We start from the raw sequence: 26,344 nt of genomic DNA, 5'->3' as shown, positions 1-26,344 counted from the left end.
GAAAAAAACCAGACATACCACAGAAAGAGCTCACAGTCCCTGTCCTATGGATGGGTCTTATCTTACTTTCATCAAGCATAAACAATTCATGGGGCTCAAAACAATACGTTTCACCAGAACATCTTTATAAAACATTAATGTATTCCTCAATGCCTCTGTACAGCGAGAGACAGATGGTAAAACATCAGAGCTCAACATAATCACAGATACCAAAAGAAAGAAGCTGGAAACAACTGTGTACACAACTGTGTATCCAGTTATACAAAAGTCTTACCTGAGAAGTCAGCCAGACCCCTCTGGGAATATCTGACCCTCTGCTAACTGTCTGGCAGGTGTTTTGTTTGTTCTATTTTAAGATTTTATTTGTCAGAGCGAGAGAGAGAACAAGCAGGCAGAGCAGTAGGCAGAGGCAGAGAGAGAACCAGGCTCTCCGCTGAACAAGGAGCCCAATGCAAGACTCGATCCCAGTACCCCGAGCCGAAGGCAGCAGCTTAACCAACTGAGCCACCAAGATGTCTCTGTTTGTTTGTTTTAATCAGGCTTCACGACCAGTGTGGAGCCCAACGCAGGGCTTGAACTTAACTACCCTGAGATCAAGACCTCAGCTAAGATCAAGAGTTGGATGTTTAACCAAATGAGCCACAGAGGTGCCCTAGGTGGTTATTTTGATACAATTATAAAATGACTGGTTGGCACTATGCTTTGCTTTTGTATGTCCTCAACACATTACACTCTAATTATAAAATTTCAATTTAATAATAAAAACTCACTTTCATCAGCATCTGAACAAAGGCCCAAGGTGATCTATGTGGCCCTGTTTACTCTGTCTCTAAATTCATTTTCTCTAAAAGACTTGGAAGGTCTGCTCAAAGACCACAGACTTTTTTAAATTAGAAATTTAGATCAGGGACTTTTCACCAAAGGATGAGTAAGAGCATATCAACGACAACAAGTTCCACGGTTAGTTCTGATACTCACACATACCCAGACAAGCAACAGCTGTGATATACAGGTTTAGATTTTAATTAAGAGGCAGCGCATCCTAATTGACTGGTTTCCTCCAAAATCAAGAAGAGATTAAAAAAATCCAATAATCCGGGGCACCTGGGTGGCTCAGTGGGTTAAAGCCTCTGCCTTCGGCTCAGGGTCCTGGGATCGAGCCCTGCATCAGGCTCTCTGCCTCGTCCTCCTCTCTCTCTGCCTGCCTCTCTGCCTACTTGTGATCTCTGTCAAATAAATAAATAAAATCTTAAAAAAAAAAATCTAGGGCGCCTGGGTGGCTCAGTGGGTTAAGCCACTGCCTTCAGCTCAGGTCATGATCTCAGGGTCCTGGGATCAAGTCCCACATTGGGCTCTCTGCTCAGCGGAGAGCCTGCTTCCCTTCCTCTCTCTCTGCCTGCCTCTCTTGTGATTTCTCTCTGTCAAATAAATAAATAATATCTTTAAAAAAAAAATCTAATAATCTTAATTTTTCCACTACTTTTATTCAGAATAAAAGATAATTCCAAAAAAGGATCTCTATACCAACTAATTCTACAAAGAATATATTGGGTAGAAATCATTTACTGTTTCAATAACAGCTAACCCATATACTTCCTCCTAGATGATTTTTCACATTTCTATTCCTAACCTGAAATTTAAAAAACCCTTGACCAAGGCCAACTGTTCTTAAATGACAGGCCACTGACCCTGATATATTGTAAACACTATATATTATAATATGAAGCAAAACCTTAGGGCCAACATTAGGAGGGCAAAGAGAGTTAGTAAATGAAGCCTTCCAAGAGAATGAGGAAAAAGGAATACATGGCAGACTGGAGCATTTACTAACCAGAGGCAAAAAGGCCGCCTTCCTGGCTCATGTCTGTGCAAGTAATGAGGTTCCTCGAATCTACAGAAATAGACAAAGGGCAGAGACTCCAGCTGGGGCCCCCAAACAATCCACTGTTAGCCCTTGAGCAAATACAAAGCTCAGAGTACAATCACTTTCTTACATTCTGGGTTCATCCTGAGCAGCTTCTCTTAGTGACATCTGATTTTCACTGATTTGCCTCTGGGGGTATATTACTTGTCCTTCCACTCTGATCCTGACTTTCACAACCTTCTTGATTCCTTTTGGACTCCGCATTTGACTCCACTAGAATAATTTCTCTACCATTTCCCTCTGTCTAGACAACATGAAATTGTCATAAATGACACCTAAGGTACAATTAGTAGAGAAACTGCAATTTCCACTCTCCTCCCCCGTTCCCCAAAAGAATTGCACATTACCTTCCTCCAGCATGTCAATCAAACACTACCCTGAAGATTAACTCTGTGGAGCCTGGAAGCCATTTAATTCTCAGCTCACTAAATATTATGCCTTTCCCCCTCTACCATAATTAGAAGATGTAAACTGCCTTTTTCCACTACATGAATGCATATAATCTCAGAGATGTGAATACCTGCTAAATTGATACCTGTGTTAAAAAAGGTCCTTACAAACACTTTTGTCCAGCTGCATTTGATATAGGGGACTCACAAACAAAAGCAAAAAGACAAGGCAAAAGAGGAGAGAGGCAATGAAAGATAGGCAGGACTCAAGACCATCAGAAGCAAGCAGAAGCACCTGGGTGGCTCGGTTAAGCATCCAACTCTTGATCTCAGTGTTTTGAATTCAAGCCCTGCGAGTTCAAGCCCTACCTTGGGCTCCACGCCCAGCATGGAGCCTACTTAGGGAAAAAAAAAAAAAGAACCAGGCAGTACTATTACAAGAATGAGGTGGTTTGAAGACAATGCCAGTTACTTGTGAGAAATCATTAAAAAAAAAAAAAAAAAGAAAAAGAAACAGAAAAAACTGAAGGACAGCAAATCATGAAATCACTTTTCAATGGGAGGGAATCCCCCCAGGGGTCATATGGAAATGTCTAGAGACACAGTTGTTGCAAATGGGCGGGGAGAGTGCACTGGCATCTAGTGCATAAAGGTCAGGGACAATACTCAACATCCTACAATAGCATAGCACAGAGTCGCACAATAAAGAATTACACAGCCCCATGGGGCGCCTGGGTGGCTCAGTGGGCTAAAGCCTCTGCCTTCGGCTCAGGTCATGGTCCCAGGGTCCCGGGATCGAGCCCCACATCGGGCTCTCTGCTCAGCAAGGAGCCTGCTTCCCCCTCTTTCTCTCTACCTGCCTCTCTGCCTACTTACGATTTCTGTCTGTCAAATAAATAAAATCTTTAAAAAAATTTCTTAAAAAAAAAAAAAGAATTACACAGCCCCAAATGTTAATTCTATTAGTTGCTGTTGAAAACCCCTCTGATATATCTTAACGGTCTGAAACTAATCAACGGAAACTCTGAATAACTAATAAAGGATACAAGTCAGTGCTTTAGCTTTAGAATGAGAATGAAGTTTATGTTTATTTTTTTATTTATGTTTATTTATTTAAATAACCTCTACACCCAACGTAGGGCTCGAACACACAACCCTGAGATCAGCAGTCACACACTCTTTTAACCAAGCCAGTCAGGTGCCCCGAGAATACATCCTAAATTCATCATCTCGTGTCACTTACTCATTGTGTGACCTTGGGAAAGTCCATTATCTTCAATGTCCAAATTTAAAGGGAAATCCCTATTCCACAAGGTTGCTATAAATAGGAACATATGTAAAGTACAGCAGCCACTACATAGTTCAGTGAATACCAATTATTCTTTTCTTCCTGGGATTACAACTCCCAAAGTGTCTGCAGGGAATATAATGCACTCCGGTCACCCACATCACTATGCCTAAAAAGGTGGCTTCCCAGAAAGAAAACATGTGTCGAGAAGGACGACTACTATAGAGGCATAAACACTGGTGGGTATCTGAAACCTAAGAATCACATGAACCTCACTCAAATTGGTAAGAGCAGTCATTCATCCATCAATCTGTCAGTCCATCCAACCACTGATTCAAATCCCAAGTATTTATTATCACTATATATTCATATATAAAATAGATATGGTTCCTGTAGTAGTCTCCAAAAATGGACCCCAAAGAACCATACTTCTTAGTATTCTTGCCCTTGTATGGTCTCCTCCCACACTGAATCTAGACCAGTCTGTTCTTGCTCTAACCAAGGGAATGTGGCAAGCTATGCCAGTTCTGGCGCTAGCCTTTAAGAGAACTGACAGCTTCCATTCCTCCCTCTTGGAACTGTCGCTTTGGGAAGCCTTAAGCTGCTAAGTAAAAAGTCTGGCTAGTTGGCTGGAAAGGGCACATGGAGAGAGGAGTCCCTGAGACTACAGGAAGAGGGAGAGGACTAGCCGTTCCACCTGAGCCTCCAGGTGACTCTAGAGAGACCCCAGGCAAGACCAACAGAACTTCCCATCTGAGTCCAATTCACCCAAAGAACAATGGAAGGTAACAAAATTGTTATTTTAAGTCACTAAGTTTCACTGTGTGGTTTATTATACATCAACAAGTGAATGAAATAGTTTCTGATCTTGTAGAACTTTTTTTTTAAAAAGATTTTATTTATTTATTTGACAGGGAGAGATACAGCGAGAGAGGGAACACAAACAGAAGGAGTAGGAGAGGGAGAAGCAAGCTTCCTGCAGAGCAGGAAGCCCAACGTGGGACTTGATCCCAGGACCCTGGGATCATGACCAGAGCCGAAGGCAGACGCTTAACGAATGAGCCACCCAGGGGCCCTGATCTTGTAGAACTTTGAAGCCAATCACAACTGTGGCATTAGAACTAAGTCTGTGAAGTTAACTACAAACCTGAAGTAATCACATCTGTACTCAAAGCAATCTTGGCTACCAAAACAAACCACCAAACAAGACACCTGGAAACAGATACTAAACAATAGAACTCAGTGCAAACTTGCTCACAGGATCCAAAGCACAAAGTCCTGGTATTGTCAATGTCAATTTAGAAAGATTTACCACTCTCCTCCCTATCCCAGTCAGGCTCTCTTTCTGAAACCCACTTCTGCCCTGGATAGCTCCCCCTTATTGTAAAAGGTGGCCCTAGAATTTGGGAAATTAAGGCTATTTATGCTCCCTCCCTTTACAAAAGGCAAGACCAGTTTCTTTTGCACAAATTACTATAAAAGAGTGAAAGAAAGGGGCGCCTGGATGGCTCAGTTGGTAAAGCAGTCTGACTCGATCTCAACTCAGGTCTTAATCTCAAGGACATGAGTTTAAGCCCTGTGGTGGGCTCAATGCTAGGTGTAGAGTCTACTTTAAAAAAAGAGAGAAAGAGAGAGAGAGAGCAGGAAAAAATGAATGAAGATAATATCCTATTCTCTTGCTATAGTCCAAATTACTTTCAGTATTATTGAACTTTCTAATATAAAACTTCACTATATCCACTGCAAGTGAGTAATAGAAGTAACTAGCACCAGCTCTAACTTAATAACCATTCCTTATTCACCCTTTATAGGCACCTCACATGCTCACTTTGGCAGCACGTATACTATAGGCACCTCACTTTTTTATGAACTTGGTTTATTCAATTTTATATGATGAAATTTCAGATATCCCCTAAAACCTGAAGCACCCAAAATAATACCAACAGACCAAAACAAATAAATAAAAATTTTAAAATCTGCAGGCAATATGCCATGGCAAAGGTTTTTGTTTTGTTTTGTATTTTCAGCAGAGTAATAGGACAAAGGGAAAAAAGAGCAGGCATTTCTTGAGCATCTAAACTTGCAAAAGCAACTGGTGCTTAACTCATTTAACCCTCACATAATTTTCCAATTGAGAAAATGGATCTTCAAAAAGGCTATTTAACTGTCCAAGGTCACACAACAGAGCCAGAAATTGAATCCAGTGTTGCTCAACTCCATATATTTCTGTTAGTACATGTTACAAGAGAGAAGGAGACTGTGAGAGTTAAAGCAACATTGCATCACACGGGACAAGAGCAAAAGGAAAAATAAAAGGTGATGAATAATGCAAGGGATCTTAGTACACTACAGAGATCTAGGGGAGCAGTGGTAATGGAGTTGAAAGAGTTCCTAGGTGGTTTAAAATCATGCTCTTTAACTTAGTGTGTATCAAAACCACCTGAAGAGCTTGCTAAAAATGCAGATTATATGGCCTCCCACTCCAAATCTCCGATTCAGTAAATCTGGGGTAAGCCCAGGAACTTGTATTTCTAACAAGTTCCCAGAAGATGCTGATGCTCCTACTCTAGGAACCACCCTTTAAGAACCACCACCCAAAGAGCTCACAATAAACACATTCTGATATATCTACCCCAGCTTCATGACCTCATCATATCCAAAACAATACCGTCTAAGACAAATGCCAAATTCAGTGGCTCTACAAAGGATTAAAAAAGTCAGCAACTCTGTTAGGATGAGTATTACAACAACGCTCCTTGGCCTTCAAGGAGCTAACAGAAAATGATCAGCCCAGCTTCTGCCTTAATTCTTTCTGAGAACTTGTAAAAGACAAGCGTGAAAGGAATCAGAAAACCATGCAGAGAAGACTGCTGGACTTCTAGGAAGACACTAGATTGGAGAAATTTAAAAGAAAAAAAGTTCCTTCTTGTTTTAATTTTAAAAGAATTACATTTGCTGAAAAAGAAATTAAGAAAATGGTCCTGTTTACAATAGCATCAAAAAGAATAAAATACTCGGGCCCTCTGCTCGGCAGGGAGCCTGCTTCCTCCTCTCTCTCTCTCTCTCTGCCTGTCTCTCTGCCTACTTGTGATCTCCCTCTGTCTGTCAAATAAATAAATAAAATCTTTAAAATACTTAGAAATAAACTTAATCGAAGAGCTGAAAGACTTGCACACTGAAGCTACAGAACACTGCTGAAAGAAAGTAAAGAAAGGGGTGCCTGGGTGGCTCAGTGGGTTAAAGCCTCTGCCTTCGGTCTAGGTCATAATCCCAGGGTCCTGGGATTGAGCCCGGGGGAGCCTGCTTCCCCCTCTCTCTCTGCCTGCCTCTCTGCCTACTTGTGATTTCTGTCAAATAAATAAACAAAATCTTTAAAAAAAAAAATGGCAGGACATCCTGGGTTCAGGGATTAAAAGGCTTAAAATTGTTAAAATGTCCGTATTACCCAAAGCAATCTACAGATTCAATGCAATCTCTACCAAAATTCCATTGGCATTTTTTACAGAAAGAGAAAAAAAATCCCCAAATTCATATGGAATCTCAAAGGACCAACAGCCAAAACAATCTTTTATTTTTTTTAAGTTTTTATTCAAAGTCCAGTTAGTTAACTTACAGTGAAATAGCCAAAACAATCTTGAGAAAGCAAAACAAAGCTAGAGGCCTGACACGTCCTTATATCAAAATATATTACAAAGCTACAGTAATCAAAACAGTATGGTACTGGTATAAAGGCAGGCACACAGAACAGAATAGAGAGCCCAGATATAAACCCTTGTGTAAGTGGTCGAATGATCTTTTTGACAAAGTTGTCAAGATTCCATAGGCAATGGTGGGGTGTATGGCTGGCTCAGTAAGAGAATGCGACTCTTCAAGCCCCACGTAGGGCATGGAGCCTATTTAAAAAAAAAAAAAAAAGACCACATAGACAATGGAGAACTAACAGTTTCTCCAATGAATAGCACTGGGAAAACTGGCTATCCACATGCAAAAGAATGAAGGTGGCCCTTACCTTACATCACACATAAAAATTAACTCAAAATGGGTTAAAGTCCTAAATGTAAGGGTGCCTGGATGGCTCAGTTCATTAAGCATCTGTCTTCCGCTCAGGTCATGATCGCAGGGTCTGTGTCAGCTTCCTGCTCAGCAGAGAGTCTGCTTCTCCCTCTACCCCTCCCCACTGCTTATGCTTTCTCTCTCAAATAAACAAATAAAATCTTAAAAAAAAAAAAACCTAAATATAAGACCTGAAGCTATAAAAATTCCTATATGAAAACATGGGGGAAAAAAACAAACAAAAAGAAAGAAACAAACAAACAAAAACACAGGGGAAAAGCTTTATGACACCAGAAGAACTATGATTTCTTAGATATGATACCAAAAGCACAGGCAACAAAAACAAAGACAAATGGTGCTGTGTAAAACTTAAAAAACTTACACACAGCAAAGGAAACATTCAAAAGAGCAAAAAGGCAATCTTCTGAATAGGAGATAATATTTGCAAACTACCAGATAAGGAGTTAATATCCAGAATACATTAAGAACTCCTACAATTTAACAACAACCACCACCACAAAAAAAAAAAAAAATTAAAAAATGGGCAAAGGACTTGAACAGACATTTATCCAAAGAAGATACACAGATGGGGGCACCTGGGTGGCTCATTCGGTTAAGCATTCAACTCTTGATTTCAGCCCAAGTCATGATCTCAAGCCCTGCCTTGGACTCCATGCTTAGCAGGAAGTCTACTTGGGGTTCTCTTTCCCTTTCCCTCTATCACTCTCCTCCACCTCCCCTGCCCACACACACATATTTTCTGTCTCTAAAATAAATAAATCTTAAAAAAAAAAAAAAATCTAGAGGGCACCTGGGGGGCTCAGTAGGTTAAGTATCTGCATTTGGCTCAGGTCATGATCCCAGGGTCCTGGGATGGAGTCCCATATCAGGCTGCTTCTGTGTCTGCCCCTCCCCCCAGGTGCTCTCTCGTTCTCTCTCTCTCACTCTCAAATAATAATCTTAAAAAAAAAAAAATCTACAAAGGGACAGCAAACATATGAAAAGATCCTGAACATCACTCTTCATCAGGAAATGCAAATCAAAGCACAATGAGATCCCCACCTCATACCCATTAGGATGGGCACTGCCAAAAAAACAGGAAATCACAATGTTGGTAAGGATGTAGAGAAATTAGAACACTGGCACATTGCTGGTGGGACTGTAATATGATGTAGCCACTGTGAAAAACAGTATAGAAGCTTCTCAAAAAAATCAAAAATAGAACTACCATATGATCCAGCAACCTTCCTCCTGAGTATATATGCAAAAGAACTGAAAACAAGATCTGAAAAAATGAAATCTGGAATATTTGTCCTCCCATGTTCACTGCAGAATTACTCACAATAGGTAAGATGTGGAAGCAGCCTAAATGTCCATTGACAGATGAATGGATAAAGAAAATGTGTATAGAATGGAATATTACTCAGCCTTTAAAAAGAAGGAAAACCTCTTGTATGCTACAACATGGATGAACCCTGAGGGCATTATACTAAGTGAAATAAGCCAATTAGAAGAAGACAAATACTGCATGACTCCTCTTACAAGAGGTTTCTAAAGTAATCAAACCTGTAGATAAAGAAAACAAAGTGGCAGTTTTCAGGGATGGGAGGTGGGGAAGATGAAAAACTGTTCAAGGAGTATAGTGTTCCACTCATGCAAAAAGAAAAGTTGTAGAGATCTGTTGTCCAGCTCTATGTATATACTTAACCATACCGTACATTTAAAAACTAAGAGGGTAAACTGATGTGTTTTTATAATAGGATAGACCAAAAAACGGGGGAGGGTCACATTTGCCAGCAGAATAAAGAAAAGATAAAAGCCACCTTGCTGAGGTGAAGTGATCCAAGGAGACAGCAGGAAGAGAGAGGAAAACTGAGAAATGTATGTGAACATGTGTAGGGGAGGAAAAAAGTAAGAAAGGTAACAAGATTCACACTCATATCCTCTGATGCAGCAAAGGAAAAGAGCACAATGTTAACAAACTGTGATTGATTCTCTTTTTATGACAAGGTCATGCTTTCAGCCTTTGATTCTTCTATTATTACAATTCTCTTCTCTAACTCCTGCTCTAACTTGATTTTAATTTCCTGGCAGGTGGCACCCAAGCAGCCTTTTCACTGGAACCCACCCCTCTACTTAAAGTGCTCTGTCCACAGGGAGAGGCGTAACATTCTTCTCCAGGATCTCACAGTTCATCAACAAAGCAAGGTTACTTTCAGACTGCATAACCTGACATAACAGAAAGCTGCTCACTAAAGTGTGACCCAGCCAGCAAATAAGCCTGGCACCCCCACTTTCCCTCTTTGGAAACAGAGGAGGAGTTTATTAATTGTTGCTATTAAAAAAGTCAGGCAGCTTCTAAGGTGAGGGGGCTGTCAGCACATCAGCCAACAGCCAGCAGGGGACCTCTTGTGGGTGAATTAGGCAGGAGCAGTTGAGTAGAGGAGAGGATAGTGCAATGCACACCCAGTGCCTCCCCCAGGTGAGTTAGGTGGTAGGGCACCTGCCCACCCAGGCATTTGGCTGGCTCAGTTGACACAGGATGGGACCCTTAATGTCAGAGTTGTGAATTCAAGCCCCACGTTGGGTATGGAGCCTTCTTTTAAAAAAGGGGGGGAGGAGGTGTGACTGGGTAGCCCAGTCGGTTAAGCCTCTGCCTTCGGCTCAGGTCATGATCTCAGGGTCCTGGGATTGAGACCTATGTGTCAAACTCCCTCTCAAGGGGGCGTCTGCTTTTCCCTTGGCCTCTGCCCTCACCACCCTCGCCCCCACTCCTGTTCACTTGCTCTCTCTCTCAAATAAATAAAATCTTTTTACAAAACAAAACAAAACAAACACTTGCCAACACAAAACCATCAACACGATTTACTTGAGCTAATGCAGAGGTAATAAACATGAAACTCAAATTAAGAAACATAAATAACAGCCCAGTGCAGATTAAGTCACAAAGAAACTTCCATGCTTGACTAAAGGGGCAGTAACTACTCAAATCCTACTGTTAGTTATTTCGTAGGACTATAAGCCAGATCTTCTCATTTTTTTTCCCAACAGAATCCAGAAATCTGGACTTAAGTGGAAAAAAAACTGAAATTTTTAGAAACACTGTAAAGGTCAAATAAACATAACTGAAGGTTATTTTGCAATCTCTGGATTAATGTTACAGGCCCACACACTAAAGCCAAATTTTCTCACACAAATACGCTGTCTGGGGTGCTTCCAAAAGAAATAAGATGTACTGAATCCTCCCCTCCCTACAAATATATAAGAAATCCAAGAGGAGGAGGAGAAGCTACCTGCATAGCTCTAATGAGCTGGGACTGGTTACAATAAGCAAAATATATTATGCAAACAGAACCCCATACACCTGGTGTTATTGTCTTAGAGAAACCTCCAACGCACCCTTTGGAGCACTACTGTGAGCAGATACGGAAGAGAAGGGGACTTGAAGGGGAAGTGAAGGAGTACATGAGAAATTGCTCCCAGTGTATCACAGCACACACATAGATCCCACTGAAGTCCCTGTAACACTCCAACACTGGGAGCTGACAGAAGTGATTACATCTTTTCAAGTTCTCAGTGTGTATACAAAGCACACAGCCTGCTCTGCACCATTCAGCCCCAGAGAGAGGGATGATGGGGGATAATTTAGATCAGTCTTAACAGGTGCTAATTTGACCTGCAGTGGGAGAAGGGCTGCTTGTCAAGCATACTGCCTGCAGGGCTTGGAGGCTCCCACCCTCCCCCATACCAGGGCAAGCCTCCTCACTTGCAAACAATTCCCACGACAGATACAGAGCAAGGCTGAAAACCTTGCTTCAGGGCAGATAGAGGAAACTAGAAACTCTTCATGCACTTAACGCCTGCTTTTAACGGCAAAGAATCTTAAAAGAGCCAATACTTAGGACATATAGTCCAAAGTAGAGACAGGAGAAAAACAGCACAAGAGTCCCCTACCTACCTCTTCAGAGCCTTCATTATCATAATGCCGTCTATTACTATAGCACCTGACTCTCTTCCAAATCACGTACACGTAGAGCAGGGACTGGCAAACCACGGTCTGTCGGCCAAATCTGGCCTGCTGCCTATTTTTGTACAGCCCATGAGCTAAAAATGGTATTTATATTTTTAAATAGCTGAAAAACATCAAAAGAAGGCTATTTCATAACACGTGAAAAGTATATGAAAATCGCATTTGTGTCTATAAATAAAAATTTTATTGGAACAAAGCCACACTCATTCACTTACAAGTTGTCTCTGGCTGCTTTCATGCTACAATGGCAGAGTTCAATATTTGCAACAGAGACCGTATGGCCTACAAAGCCTGAAATATTCACTATCCTGCCCTTCACAGAAAAAGTTTGCCAACCTTTGATATAGAGGATACAACCAGGGACATGCTCAGAATTCAAAGAGGCTCAAATATAGTGACCTAGTTGTGCAGGTGAGCAGTGAAGGTGAAAAAGATTAACACTGGTACCCTCTCTTCCACGCTACCCTCACCCTCATATTGCCAAAGAAAGAAACGGGTTTTCTAATTACCCCCAAAGACAAATACGTCAAATATCTAAATGTTCCTGCTTTATGATAGGGCAAGAGATTCCTGGTTTCTCCCAGTTAGTTAACAAGACCCTAAAGACCAGGTGGCCTAAAGCCAGTAAGTGAATGTCAAAGGTGAAACCAAGGTTATGTCTCCCTTATACAAGTCTGCTAGAGAAATAAATGAACATCTCCAGGTGGCACATATTTAGAATTGAGAAAACAGAAGTCCTTTCAACCCTGAGGAACAAGGTTCCTGAAAAACCCAAAGGTAGGAGACTTTACTACTGAGAAACTTACCACCTTATGGGAGAAGGAAAGAAAAAAAAAAGCAATCCAGGATTATGAGTCCCAATCTATGAAATTATATTCAATGAAATAAAATTGGAAATAGAAAATATCTTATATTAGTAATATGAATACCATACAACTAATTTTCATTTACCATCAGCAATGTTCATGCTTTTCGGCCCCAGCAATTATACTTCTAAAAATTCGTCCTCCTCTAGAAACACCTGCACAAGTACACAAAGATGACACAGCAAGCACTGTCTGTGAAAAGTAAAAACCAGAAACAATCCAGATTCTATCAACAAGGTACTGGTTAAGTCAATTAGAGTGCATTCAACTGCTGGAATACTATGCCACTGTCAAAAAGAACACAACGGATCTATATACACCAGCATGGGAAAATGTCCATGACATATTAAGTGAAATACGTAAATGTAAAAACCAGTAGATTTAGTATGATCCCATTTTTACAAATAAAGAAAAAATGTTTTTATTTACATTAAAAGAAAACTGCAGTTAACACATAAATTGTTAACTGACTAGCACTGCAGAGAATATTCTTTCTGTAACACTCATTTCTGTAATGTTTAAATTTTTACAAATGAATTTGTATTTGTTTTATAAGCAGAAAATAAGACATCTCAAAATTTCCACTGATTTTCTCTCATTCACTATAGCTTTTTGAGGCTCTCCCTTTCTTGAAGTTTCAATAACATGCCTTTATGGTTGGGGAGGGGGTAAGGCTTTGTTGCAGACAAGACTGCCTGCTAAGAGGCTTTCTTTATTTATTTAGCAACTCTTCATTCAAACATTTAAGGCCTTTCTAATTCTGACATAATCATTGACTCCTGCCTTCTGGTTTTCTCCAGTCTCAAGACACAAATGAATCTAAAAGCGTGTGATGTTGCCTAACTTTAATTTACCCTATTTAGCAGAGCCTCTTCAGTCTCTTCTCAATCAGCAGACACAGTGATCCTTTAAAAATATAAAATCATGCTACTCTGCTTCTGATGGCTTTCCAAACCACTCTGAGTAAGAGGTAAAATTCCTTAAATGGTTTAGAAGACCCTGCAATAATCCAATCCCCATCACCTCTCCACCTTCACCTTCTATCATGCCATCCTTTGCTGCACTCCAGCCAAGCATCTCTGGGATTTTGCATTTGCCCTTCTCTTTTCTAGAATGCCTCCTTGAGGTCTCTGCTCCAATGTCATCTTCCCAGACTTCCTCTGATCCCGCTTAACACTGCAACTTTCACCCCAGCACCTCCTATACTTTAAAATATTATTCTCCATAGACCTATTACCACCTGGCATCCTAGCTAGATATTTTATCTATTTGTTTACTGTCTTTCTCCCATTCGAATGAGATATATTGCTGGTGCTGAAAGAGTATCTGGTACACAGTAGGTGCTTAGTAAATACTTCTTAACTGAATGACTGAATCACTCAATCAGTCAATCAGTAATCATTTCACTAACCCAAAGCCGAAGATTACAATAAGAGCCTCACTCATGGGGCGCCTGGGTGGCTCAGTGGATTAAGCCGCTGTCTTCGGCTCAGGTCATGATCTCAGGGTCCTGGGATCAAGCCCCGCATCGGGCTCTCTGCTCTGCAGGGAGCCTGCTTCCTCCTTTCTCTCTGCCTACTTGTGATCTCTCTCTGTCAAATAAATAAATAAAATCTTTTTAAAAAAAAAAAAGAGCCTCACTCACAAGTGATAGTCTTTGCCATACTCCGTCTCTCCTCTAAGACCCGGGTTTACCTTCCCCCAGCTTCCGCAATACCTCTTTGACACTAAGCCTCTTACTCCGCCATCAGTTTTGTCTCATTTTTGATTTCTCGATACGTGCTTCTCTCTATTCCCAGAACAAGCCATGATTTGGTCACATCACAAATTAATTTCTCTTGGTTGAGAATTCTTCCCTCTTTGTCCTCAAATGCCAAATTTCTGGGTAAGAAATCAAAAGTTAGAAGGATTCATTACAACTTGAATACCGAAGACAACAATTCCTCCAATTTTTTAGGAGCATAATTAGAGGTAAAGCAAAACTCTCTCTTAATTACAAGAATTCTGCCCCTCACCAAAACAAACAAACAAAAACCCTAATCACCTAAAGCTAAAAAACTGATAATTTTAATAATGCTCATACACCAAAATGAAATAAAATGAGAGCACCCACTTTCTCAAATTTCAAACACCCTACTCTAAGCAGATTCAGTGAAAGCCTTCCATAGAAACAACATAAAGCACCAACGGGAACAGAACCTTCACATTTAGTTCGGCTTATTCTCATCTAATCGGATTCTGTTAGGACCAAGTATTCCACCATTGAGACTGCGGATATTTTGGGTTTTTTTTTTTTTTAAGTTTATCTACTTTTTTTTTTTAGTAATCTCTATACCCAATGTGGGGCTCAAACTCACAATCCTGAGATCAAAACTCACATGATCTTTCAACTGAGCCAGTCAGGCACCCGAGACTCCAGAGAGTCTTCAAAGAAAAACAATAACACTGACCTGCAGAGGTATTAATATCAGTGATAAGCCAAGACAAAGACCAACAGAATAGTATAAAGAGGCAGCTGTATAGCCAATATCTCTGATGAATATAGATGCAAAAATCCTCAACAAAATACTAGCAAACTGAATCCAGTAATATATTTTTTTTAAAATGATTCATCACGAGCAAGTGGGATTTGTTCCTGGGTTGCAAGGGTGGTTCAATATTCGCAAATCAACCAACGTGATACATTACATCAACATGAGAAAGGATAAGAATCATATGATCAGGGGTGCCTGGGTGGTTCAGTGGGTTAAGCCTCTGCCTTCGGCTCAGGTCATGGTCTCAGGGGTCCTGGGATCAAGGCCCACATCAGGCTCTCTGCTCGGTGGGGAGCCTGCTTTCCTCTCTCTCTGCCTGCCTCTCTACCTACTTGTGATCTCTCTGTCAAACAAATAAAATCTTATAAAAAAAAAAAAAGAATCATGTCATCATTTCAACAGACACAGAAAAGCATCTGACAAAGTACAACATCCATTCATGATAAAAACCCTCAACAAAGTAGGTTTAAAGGGAACACAGCTCAACATAATAAATGCCATAAATGAAAAACCCAGAGAGAACATCATCCACAATGGGGGAAAACTGAGAGCTTCTCCCCTAAGGTCAGGAACAAGACAAGGATGTCCATTCTCACGACTTTTATACAACATAGTATCATAAGTCCCAGCCACAGCAATCAGATAGCAAAAAGAAATAAAAGGCATCCGAATGGATATAGAAAAAGTAAAACTGTCACTATTTGAGTATGACATGATACTATTTATAGAAAGCCCAAAAGACTCCACCATAAAACTGCTAGAACTAATGAAAGAATTAAGTTGCAGGAAATCTGTTGCATTTTCTATACATCAGTAATGAAGCACCAGAAAGAGAAATTAAGAAAGCAATCCTGTTTATAACTGCACCACAAATAATAAGATACCCAGGAATAAACCTAACCAAAGAAGTGAAAGACTTGTCCTCTGAAAACTATAAAACACTGATGAAAGAAATTGAAGATGGCACAAAGAAATGGAAAGACATCCCATGCTCATGGATTAGAAGAAGAAATACTGTTAAAATGTCTATACTACTCAAAGCACTCTACACATTTAATGCAATCCCTATAAAATACTAACAGCATTTTTCACAGAACTAGAACAAGCAATCCTAAAATCTGTATGGAACCACAAAAGATCCCACATAGCCAAAGCAATCTTGAAAATGAAAAGCAAAGCTGGAGGCATCACATTTCTGGACTTCAAGTTATACTATAAAGCTCAAAACAGTATGGTACTGGCACAGAAACAGACACAGATCAACAGAACAGAACAGAAAATCCAGAAATAAACCCACAATTATGCAGTTATTAATCTTCAACAAAGTAGGAAAAAATATCCAATGGAGAAAGTCTCTTCAACAAATGGTGTTAGGAAAACTGGAAAGCTGCATGCAAATGAATGAAACTGGACCACCTTCTTACACCATACACAAAAATAAGTTAAAATGAATTAAAGATCTAAATTTGAGACCTGTCTCTCTCTCTCTCTAATAAATAAAAATCTTAAAAAAGGAGGGGCACTTTGGTGGCTCAAGTCGGTTAAGCATCTGCCTTCAGCTCAGGTCATGATCCCAGGGTCCTGGAATGGAGTCCCACATCGGGCTCCTTACTCAGCAGGGAATCTGCTTCTCCTTCTACCCTTCCGCTCTGCTTGTGATCTCTCTAATAAATAAAATCTTTAAAAATTAAAAAATTTTTAAAAATGTGATACCTGAAACATAAAAAATCCTAGAAGAAAGCAAGACAGTCATTTCTCTGATATCAGCCAGAGCAACTTTTCCCTAGATATGTCCCCTGAGGCAAAGAAAACAAACGCAAAAATAAAACTATTGGACTACATTAAAGTAAAAGGCTTCTGCACAGGGAGGGAAGCCTTTACAAAACTGAAGGGCAACCTATGGAATGGGAGAAGATATGTGCAAAGCACATATCTGGTAAAGCGTTGGTATCCAAAATATATAAAGAAATAAAGAACAAAAAAAAAAAAAAAAAAGAAATAAAGAACATATAAAATCAACACCCAAAAATCAAATAATCCAATTTAAAAGTGGGTAGAAGACATGAACAGACATGTCTCCAAAGAAGACATCCAGATGGATGACATATGAAAAGATGCTCATCATCACTCGTCATCAGGGAAATGCAGATCAAAACTACAATAAGACAGCACCTCACAACTGTCAAAATGGATAAAACCAACAATACAAAAACAACAGGTGTTGGGGAGGATGTGGAAAAAAAGGAACCATCTTGCACTGTTGGTGGGAATACAGTCACTCTGGAAAACAGTATGGAGATTCCTCGGAAAGTTAAAAATAGAACTACCTGTGATCCAGCAAGCATGCTACTGGGTACTTACCCAAAAAACACAAAAATACGAATTCAAAGGGCTACATGCACCCCTACATTGGATGAATGGATAAAGAAAATGTGGTGTATACATATGCATTGGAGTATTAGTCAGCCATAAGAAAGAATGAAATCTTGCCAACTGCAATTACATGGCTGGAACCAGAGAGTATAATGCTAAGTGAAATAACACACAGAAAGACAAATACCCTATGATGTCACTCATAAGTGGTATTTAAAAAACAAAATAAATGAGTAAAGGCGATGGGTGGGGGTTGGAGAAAGAGGCAAACCAAGAAACAGACTGATATAGAGAATAAACTGATAGTTTCCAGAGGGAAGGTGGGCAGGGGGATGGGTGAAATAGGTGATGGGGATTAAGGAGTGCATGATGAGCATGATTAAAATAAAAACCTAAAAAAAGAGGGAAAGAGAGAAAGCTGTATGATGCGGGTGCACTCAAGGACTATGCAGGCCCTGAGTCATCCGTGAGAACCAGTACGAAGGACAGCTGATCAGGTGCAACAAGACTTATTACAGGCTTCAGGACAACCAACATACAAGTTATAAACATAGCACAATAGTGAAACATCAGAGGAACAACTTCTAGGTCACCTGAGCTCAAGTTACAGAAGGTCTTCCACGTATAACTCTAGATAATGCCATTTCATTTATTCAACAAGAAATTATTAATGCAATGACTCCCTAGAAGACTAAAGGATGTGGCATAATAATGGGTCTTCTTTTTTTACCAAGCCAAAAAGAATTTATACTTCATAATGAATAACTGGGGATGGAATTTCAATTCCATTTGCTGAATTCAACTAACATTTTCTGAGCACCTACTATGTGCCAGGTAGTATTCTAGGAACAGTAGGAATATAGACATAATCACTGCCTTCAGGGAGCTGACAGAAAAGGAAACAAATACTTTTCTCTCATGGGTACAATATTACAAGTAAGTACCTGTACGTCTAGTCAAGCAACAAAGAGAATGTGATTATTTGGGACATTCAGGGAAATCTTCTCAAAGGAAAAGAGGACAGCTGTCTTAGGTTTTGAATAATAAATTGAGTATACTCCCATCCAAAGAAACTGAAAGTGATTTTATATATATATATATAAACTCTTTAAGTCCAGTAAGGTCAATGGCACAGCAAAGCTACTAAAGATGGACGCTGTCTTTATCATGATCAAGCTGAAAAGACTGGTGCCTTCCTAATTTCTAGGTCACCTTCTCCCTCTTGTGGACCTATGACTACCCCTGCAGATATATCCATTTATTCTCCCATCAATGATACTTCGGCTGAGCACTCCCTGGAAAATCCCCATGTGAATAGAGCTGAGGCATCAAACAAGTTCGTTGGCCCACAAAGCCTCAAGAGGCTTCGGACTGCTCCAACTCCAAAGCAATTCCCTCACAAAAGTCTAAAAAAACTGAGAAATCAAATGCAGGGTTCCAACTCTAACCTTCAATGTTCTGGGCCAAATTTCCCCAATCTTCTTTTATCATAAGGGAAAAGTGCAGATCAAAAGACATCAGTTCTCAGAACACATTCAATCTTATTAAATACTTCAGACGAAAGGCCTTGTCACCTTTCTGGAGAAGGAATGCAGGCATAATTTAGTTGAGGAAGATTTGGCCCAGATTTTATCTCCCATTTGTTGGGATTTTTATAGTGGACTTCCCAAACTGGGATCACTTCCAAAAACCTCATCAATGCAATTCTATGGGCAAATAACTAAAACAATGTTTCTCCTATATCCCTAAAAACATTGTGTTGGTTACATTTCTATAGAGAGACAATAATTGTAAATGAATTATCAGACCTCCAGTTCTTTTTTTTTTTTTTTTAAGATTTATTTATTTATTTATTTGACAGACAGAAATCACAAGCAGGCAGAGAGGCAGGCAGAGAGGAGGAAGCAGGCTCCCCGCTGAGAGAGCCCGACACGGGGCTCGATCCCAGGACCCCGAACCACGACCCGAGCGGAAGGCAGAGGCCCCAACCCACTGAGCCACCCAGGTGCCCCAGACCTCCAGTTATTTACAAAGAGAGTTGACTGAAGAGCCCACCGCACCACCCCCACCCCTCAATGATCTATAGGAGCAACAGAGGTTCTGACAGAGAAAACTCAGTATGTGAAAGCACTAATTTCAAATGAAGAGGAGGAAAGAGTGCCCTCTTTAGGACCTACCAGTTTGAATCGCACGGTTCTTTTTTAAAAGATTTTATTTATTTATTTGACAGAGATCACAAGCAGGCAGAGATAGAGTGGGAGAGGAGGAAGCAGGCTAATCATGACCTGAGCCAAAGGCAGAAGTTTTAACCCACTGAGCCACCCAGGCGCCCTGAATTCCACACGGTTCTTATAAGCACCTCTTAAGAAGTCATTTCTTTAGATCTAAGTTTTTTCATTTAAAAAAAAGGGGAGGGGCTGGATTAAATACACTCTAGGTTTTTTCCAGCTTTAAAATGCCTTTTAAGTAATTTTCTCTTTTTCCTAATACCAACCTTTCGAAGCCACAAGGACTCCTGCTGCAAGCTGCAGGGAACCACAAGACCCTGATCTTCTGCTAGATGCTGGGCTATCAAACCCAAAAAGTTTCTGGGGGCATTTGGGTGGCTCAGTCAGTTAAGCATCTGCCTTGGGCTCAGGTCATGATCACAAGGTCCTGGGATCGAGCCCCAGGTCGGGCTCCCTGCTGAGTGGAGAGCATGCTTCTCCCTCTCCCTCTCCCTGTTACTCCCCCTGCTTGTGCTCTCTCTCTCTGTCAAATGGATAAATAAAATTTAAAAAAAAAAAAAAAGAAGAAGTAGTAGTAGTTGTTTCTGGTGGTGAGGAAAAGGTCTGCCACCCAAGTTATAACTTTTAACCTGGAGTCAAGACTACACAGGCTGCTTGCCCTCTACCGCTCACAGGCAAAAGGAGACAAACTGTGAACTGGTTATCAGAGCTCAGTAACAGCTATACTGAAATGACACACTTGTGCTCAATATTCTCACTATTTTCAAACACTATTAATTAAATCAGCAGCACTGAGGATCAAAATATGCTTCTTTTGTCTATCTCCTACTACAAGGCCAAAGAATAAATCTCCCTTCAAGCTGACTAGGCACACAATAAGGACACCTTCCTTTCCTGCCGGCCATACTAGTCTAGCAGCAGCAACAGCCCAACAGTGACACCTGCTGGGGAAAGCCAAGCAAGGGCCGGCTCATTAGCTAGAGAACATCAGGTCCCTTTCAAAGGTGGCAGAAGATGCTGATAAGCACTTGTATGTATTAGGGATTTACACTAGAATGCAGCCACTCAAATTATGAGGAAGTGATGGCCCTTCTATAAAGGCTATGCACTTGGAATATTTTACATTGTACCTCATTTTTGAGCAGGCTGTCAGCCCCCACAGTACATCTCATCCTAGCTCATCTCAAGTGACTCCACAAATCATATAACTACTATATTTTACAATGAAACCATGCACTATTTGTATATTTTTAAAAGAAAAAAATATATTTACACAATTATTTACCAGAGCCTACATTTTTAAACATTTGAACTTTTTAATTTAAAACACAAACAGTTTCTGGGGTTTGTTTTGTTTTGTTTTTAAGATTTTATTTATTTATTTGAAGAAAGAGACAGTAAGAGAGAGAACACCAGCAGGGGCAGTGGGAGGGGGAGAAGCAGGCTTCCTTCCTACTAAGTAGGGAGTCTAATGCGGGACTCGATCCCAGGACCCTGGAATCATGACCTGAGCCGAAGGCAGATGCTTAACTGACTGAGCCACCCAAATGCCCCAGTTTCTGGGTTTAAAATGGTCTACTTTTATTAAGAAGTGATTAACATTTTAGTCACATGTGGCTATTTACATTTAATTAAAATTTTAAAATGTACATGTAGCTCCTCAGTTCACACTAGCCACATTTGAATGCTTATTAGCCACATGTGGCTAATGCCTACTGGACAACACAGATAAAGAATACTTATGTCACTGTAGAACAGTTTATTGGATGGCACTGTTCTAGAGAAACATATTATTTTCAGATGAAATTTTATGTCTGGGTCGGGGGAGTCAACAGGGGATATAGACAAATGGAAGCTGGACAAATGTTAATAATTTTTAAAGTCAGATGAGAGATAGATGAAAATTCACTTATTAAACTTTTTATTTTTATATGTCTGAAGATTATCATAATAAAAAACTAAATGAAACTAAAAATTAATAAAAATGGTTCATCGAAAAATGAGGTATCACACTAAGCAATATACCATGGTTGGCGGCTTGGAAAAACCTGTAGTCCTACAAACTAGAATTCAAATCCCCACTCAGCAACCTACTTAGGGATCTTTAACAAGAAACTCAACTTTTCTGAGCCTCACTTTCCTCAAATGTAAGATGAGACATTTGGGGCACCTGGGTGGCTCAGTGGGTTAAAGCCTCTGCCTTCACCTCAGGTCATATCTCAGGGTCCTGGGATCAGGCCCTGAATAGGGCTCTCTGCTCCGCGGGGAGCCTGCTTCCCCCTCTCTCTCGCTCTCTGCCCTGCCTCTCTGACTACTTGTGATCTCTGTCAAATAAATAAATAAAATCTTAAAAAAAAAAAAAAAGTAAAATGAGACATTTGATATCTGCCTTGCAGAGTTATGGTGGAAATTAGAAATAACTAATGCAAAGATACAGTATCTAACACATAGTAGGACCTCAGTAATTGGTATCTCTAATCATTATCAAACGGAGTTTACTTTAAACCACTCAGATATTTCTCAGAACAACACCAGAAGAGGTACTACTACAACAGAATGCACAAAGGCTAACTGACCAGAGGCCCACTCGTACTATGGAAACAGGTCCTGGGAGGCTTTTAGAGCAATAACTAAAGACAATTCTTTTACAACTACCTTTCATAAACCTTTTGTATGCTTACTCTATGTCAGACACTGTGCTTGCTACCTTCCCACCTCTCTTGACAAAGAGGAGTAACGGTCTCAGGTTCCTAATATGGGCCGTTATGCAAGGCAAAATATTCCAAAGCTGGGAATTTAGGAGATGTTAACCCAGAACTAGTCTCAATTATATGAGCATAGTAACAAACTCTATTATTTTGTCTATCTTTCATATCCAACCAAGTGTCCTATCTTCCCCTTAGCCACAGCCCCTAGTAACCACCCACTATCTTGCATTCAACATGTTCTTTTCTGTATTAGAATGTGCTGGTCCCCTAAAATAAAAAGGTCTTTCCCTAATCCTACCCATCTTTCAAAACTTGATTTCGTACAGCCTTCTTTGATAATACTTCCCTTTCTCTGAAATGAGACTGCATCTAATCTCAATACTGCACACTGAAGCATTTGGGTCATCTACATTTTTTATATAATTGCATATAAATAAGTCCTGCCTTTATAATAACAGTCCCAGTGGGTAAAGACCAGGTATTATACTTTTTCTGTATTCCCTACAGTGCCTAGCACAGTGCTGGAAAAACTAACCATTCAACAAATACTTATTAACTGGGTAACTCTCTAAAGCATTCTCCCAAAATAACAAGTACATTATGTGCACAATCCATATTCCCACCCTTGTTAGAAGCTTATGTCAGAAATTTCAGTTGCTTCAACAGAGGATGTAATGCAGAGCAATATGCTGTTTGGATCCAACAGACATATTCTGGGAGTTGGTGATTACGCTAGATGTGACCTTTACAGAATTACAGAAAGAAGTCCCTAATAAATCAAGATAGATGCGCACACAGCCATACATGGAACGTGTGGTGGGCGGTCAACTACACCCACTCCGTTTCTTCCATGGAAGAGTTGCCTGGGATGCTGATCTGAGTATGGAGAGGCCTTCCTTCTACAAATTATTCTTCTTCCTCACCTTGAGGTGAATGTCCATCTGGAAGTTCTCCTCAAAGAATCTTAACTAAGCAACTAATTTGCTATCCAAAAAAATAATGTATCCCTAAAAAAATGGACTTTCCTTGACACACACACACACAAATTTTCTTTTCCCTTCTGTCAAGTCTCAGTGTTCCAAAAGATAAGGTTTAACAGGTGAACACAACTGTCCAAAGAGACACGACTGAAAAAGAGCTAATATGCTAGTCTAGCACTCTGGGACATTTTCTTTTTTCACAGTAACTAGTGCTGGCACATATAATCCTCCAAGAAGGTCAAAAAGCAGGGCAGAGAAACTCAATGGCTCTACCTCCTCCTGCAACTCTAACCTGATCTATATTCTTTTTTTTTCTTCTATATTCTCCTTTAAGGTGAAAGGTCTCATGAGCTTAGCCAGAAAAGGAGCTAGCAGAACCAAGTGACTTATACTGTTAGGCCCCGTTCTATCTCTGCCACCAGAGCAAGATCTTCCAAGTAGATGCAATGGATATCAGGGAGACCAAAACCAGATGCACGGGTCCCAGACGCTCCAGATCCAGCCACAACATCTACAGGACTGAAGGAACAGACGTAAGGAGAAAAGTAAGGGATGTAGGAGAAGACAAGAAAGCACCTGCTTACCTCCTAAGTGAATCTTCCTCAGAGCTCTCCTCAGGCATATCCTGATGTAAGGCCTCCTGTGATACAGTTCCAGATCTGCTAGACTGGGTGTAAATTCTTTCCCAGTGGCCTGTCTCCTGGTTGAAGGCCACTCCCACAGTCCTCTCCTCCTGTGGACTAGCAGAGCTGCTCAACTCCAGCCTGCTGGAGCTGGGCGTTTGGCCCTCAGTCCGCTCAAGGGGTGGCAGCTGGCTGCCACTCGATGGCATGCCCTCGAAGGTGCTGGGGACCTGCCAGGAGGAGTTGGCCTCACTAGAGGAGTAGTTGGGTGTGGTTCTTTCCCAGCGCAGGGTGTCGTTGTTGAAGGTCAGGAGATTGTGGCAAGCACGACAGCGGTTCAGGTGGCCACGGGACAGGTTGGAGTTGTTCTCACTACTGTGTGGGGTGGGCTGGTGGGAGGGGCCTGGCCTCTCAGACTCAATGTTGTTATTGAGCATTTCCTGGGCCTGTTGGGTCTGGGGGGCTTCTCCACTCAGGCTGTGGTTCAGCTCCTGAAGCCGGTCATACTCCAGAAAGAAGCGTCTCAGGTCACACTGAAGCTCATGGCGAATGCTGCCTGAGTTGTTTTGGCTGGAGCCACTTCCTCCATCTGACTCAGCTGCCAACCCTGAAGCTGGAAAACCCCTCCCTTCTGTGGCTGAAGTGTACACAGATGCTTGAGAGCTACCTTCCTGCTGTCTCAGCACAGACAGCAAACTCACCGAAGAGGCACTGGTCCTGGGCGGAGGCATGGATTCTGCCTCAGAGCGGGAGTTCAGACTGAGCACTGTCCGGGTCCACTCGGACCCTGTCAGCCCAGGAGCTATTTCTCGGTGATATCTAGAAGGGTGGCTGGACAAAGGGCCTCCCAAAGAGCGACGGGTGGGGCCCAGACTGAGGTTGCGGAGCGTGTTGCCGGCAGTGCTGCTCTGAACTGTACTGAAGGCAGACGGCCGGTTCAGGAGGCCCTGGTCCTGCTGCGCTGACGAGGCCTGCTCCGGGGGATGGAAGGGCTCGGTCTGTACAAAAGAAAAGGAAGGGGTAGTAGCCCTGGCAGAAGCAGGGGGGACACTGTCCTGGTGTGGCAAGAGGGAAGGAACTCGAGTGCCAGAGCAGCGGCTGCAAAGGCACAGGATCCCAAGGTGCTGGCAGCACTCAGCTGTGGGGTAACTGACCCGCTGTCGGAGCCGGATGTAAGCGGAAGTCCTGGGGCGCTCCGTGGAGGGCTGAGGGGGAGGCGGTGGGGGTGAGGGGGTAGCAGAATCTTGCACTGTGCTTTGCTCTCCCACCTGGATGCCAGAGGAGCGGGAGGACAGCATGTGCAGGAAATTGTGGAGGAGAGGCGTCCGGCGAACTGGCTGTGATTGCAGCAGGGCACGCTGACGGTAGTGGGATAACTCTGTTCCATCTATGGGAATCTCTGGTTCATCATCACCCTGCAACGTGGAGCGAGGTGGGGCAGGGGGAGAGCGAGGCTGTTAGGTAGAACCTCCAAGTAAATCAAGGAAAACTAACTACTGACTACCATCCAAGGAAAACAGTCGTCATGGAGAGACAACAACCCTACCCTGAAGCACTGAGGACTAACTGGCTTCAGCTTCTGGATCATCATATGGAATTAAATTGGTCACTTCCAATTAGTGACACTTCTGCATGGGTACAGAGGGCAACCGATGCTTTTACAAAGTGCATCTCTCTGACACAGAGGCAGTGAGGGAAGCAAAAATGTCAAGCAGCCAGAGGCATAAAAATGACAAGCTAATCAACACAGCCTGGTTACTTCTAAAAAGGTGGTTTCAGAATTGACTCCCCTGTCAAGGCTATGGCTAGCACTTTGAATACACAGTCTGAAGCTAGTTCTCAATCTCAGCTGGAAAAGAAACACCTGGTCATTACAAAGTACAAGTCCAATAAAATCAGAATTGGAGCACTAGTTTAGGAAAAAACTCCCAGTTTATGGGGCGCCTGGGTGGCTCAGTGGTTTAAGCCGCTGCCTTCAGCTCAGGTCATGATCTCAGGGTCCTGGGATCGAGCCCCGCATCGGGCTCTCTGCTCCGCGGGGAGCCTGCTTCCCTCTCACTCTCTCTGCCTGCCTCTCTGTCTACTTGTGATCTCTCTCTGTCAAATAAATAAATAAAATCTTTAAAAAAAAAAAAAAAACTCCCAGTTTAGATGGAGTTGGAACTGCTGACTAACTTACCTGTTGATTAGAGGGGTTAACAATGGCTGTGAGTAAGTAGTGTCCGAGAGGATCAAATCTCACCAGACTGAAAACACAAAAAGACAAGACACGCATAGACGTTAAATAAGAAGAGGAAGTCTGTGTTCAAATGTACAGCAATCACTACTGATAACTGTGGATTACCCAG

The 26,344-nt window shown here is 41.5% G+C and overlaps 1 protein-coding gene across 7 annotated transcripts in view; it reads right to left on the bottom strand.

Moving 5' to 3' along the window:
• Nucleotides 1–26,344, bottom strand: part of AMBRA1 (autophagy and beclin 1 regulator 1) — a 178,674-nt gene that overhangs the window by 117,060 nt on the left and 35,270 nt on the right. For 4 of the 7 annotated variants that reach the window (XM_046015994.1, XM_046015996.1, XM_046015997.1 and 1 more), the window contains exons 6-7: nucleotides 26,176–26,242; nucleotides 23,958–25,411 (exon numbers count right to left, since the gene is read on the bottom strand). In XM_046015994.1, coding sequence (XP_045871950.1) covers nucleotides 23,958–25,411; nucleotides 26,176–26,242 — 1,521 coding nt within the window. The remainder of the gene's footprint in view (nucleotides 1–23,957; nucleotides 25,412–26,175; nucleotides 26,243–26,344) is intronic. The other 3 variants (XM_046015998.1, XM_046015999.1, XM_046016000.1) reach the window with 1 other exon arrangement.

Source organism: Meles meles, chromosome 8 (assembly GCF_922984935.1).
Source record: "Meles meles chromosome 8, mMelMel3.1 paternal haplotype, whole genome shotgun sequence".
Taxonomy (NCBI): domain Eukaryota; kingdom Metazoa; phylum Chordata; class Mammalia; order Carnivora; family Mustelidae; genus Meles; species Meles meles.
Note: the sequence above shows the minus strand (reverse complement) of the source record. Positions and strands in the feature narration are given on the sequence as shown.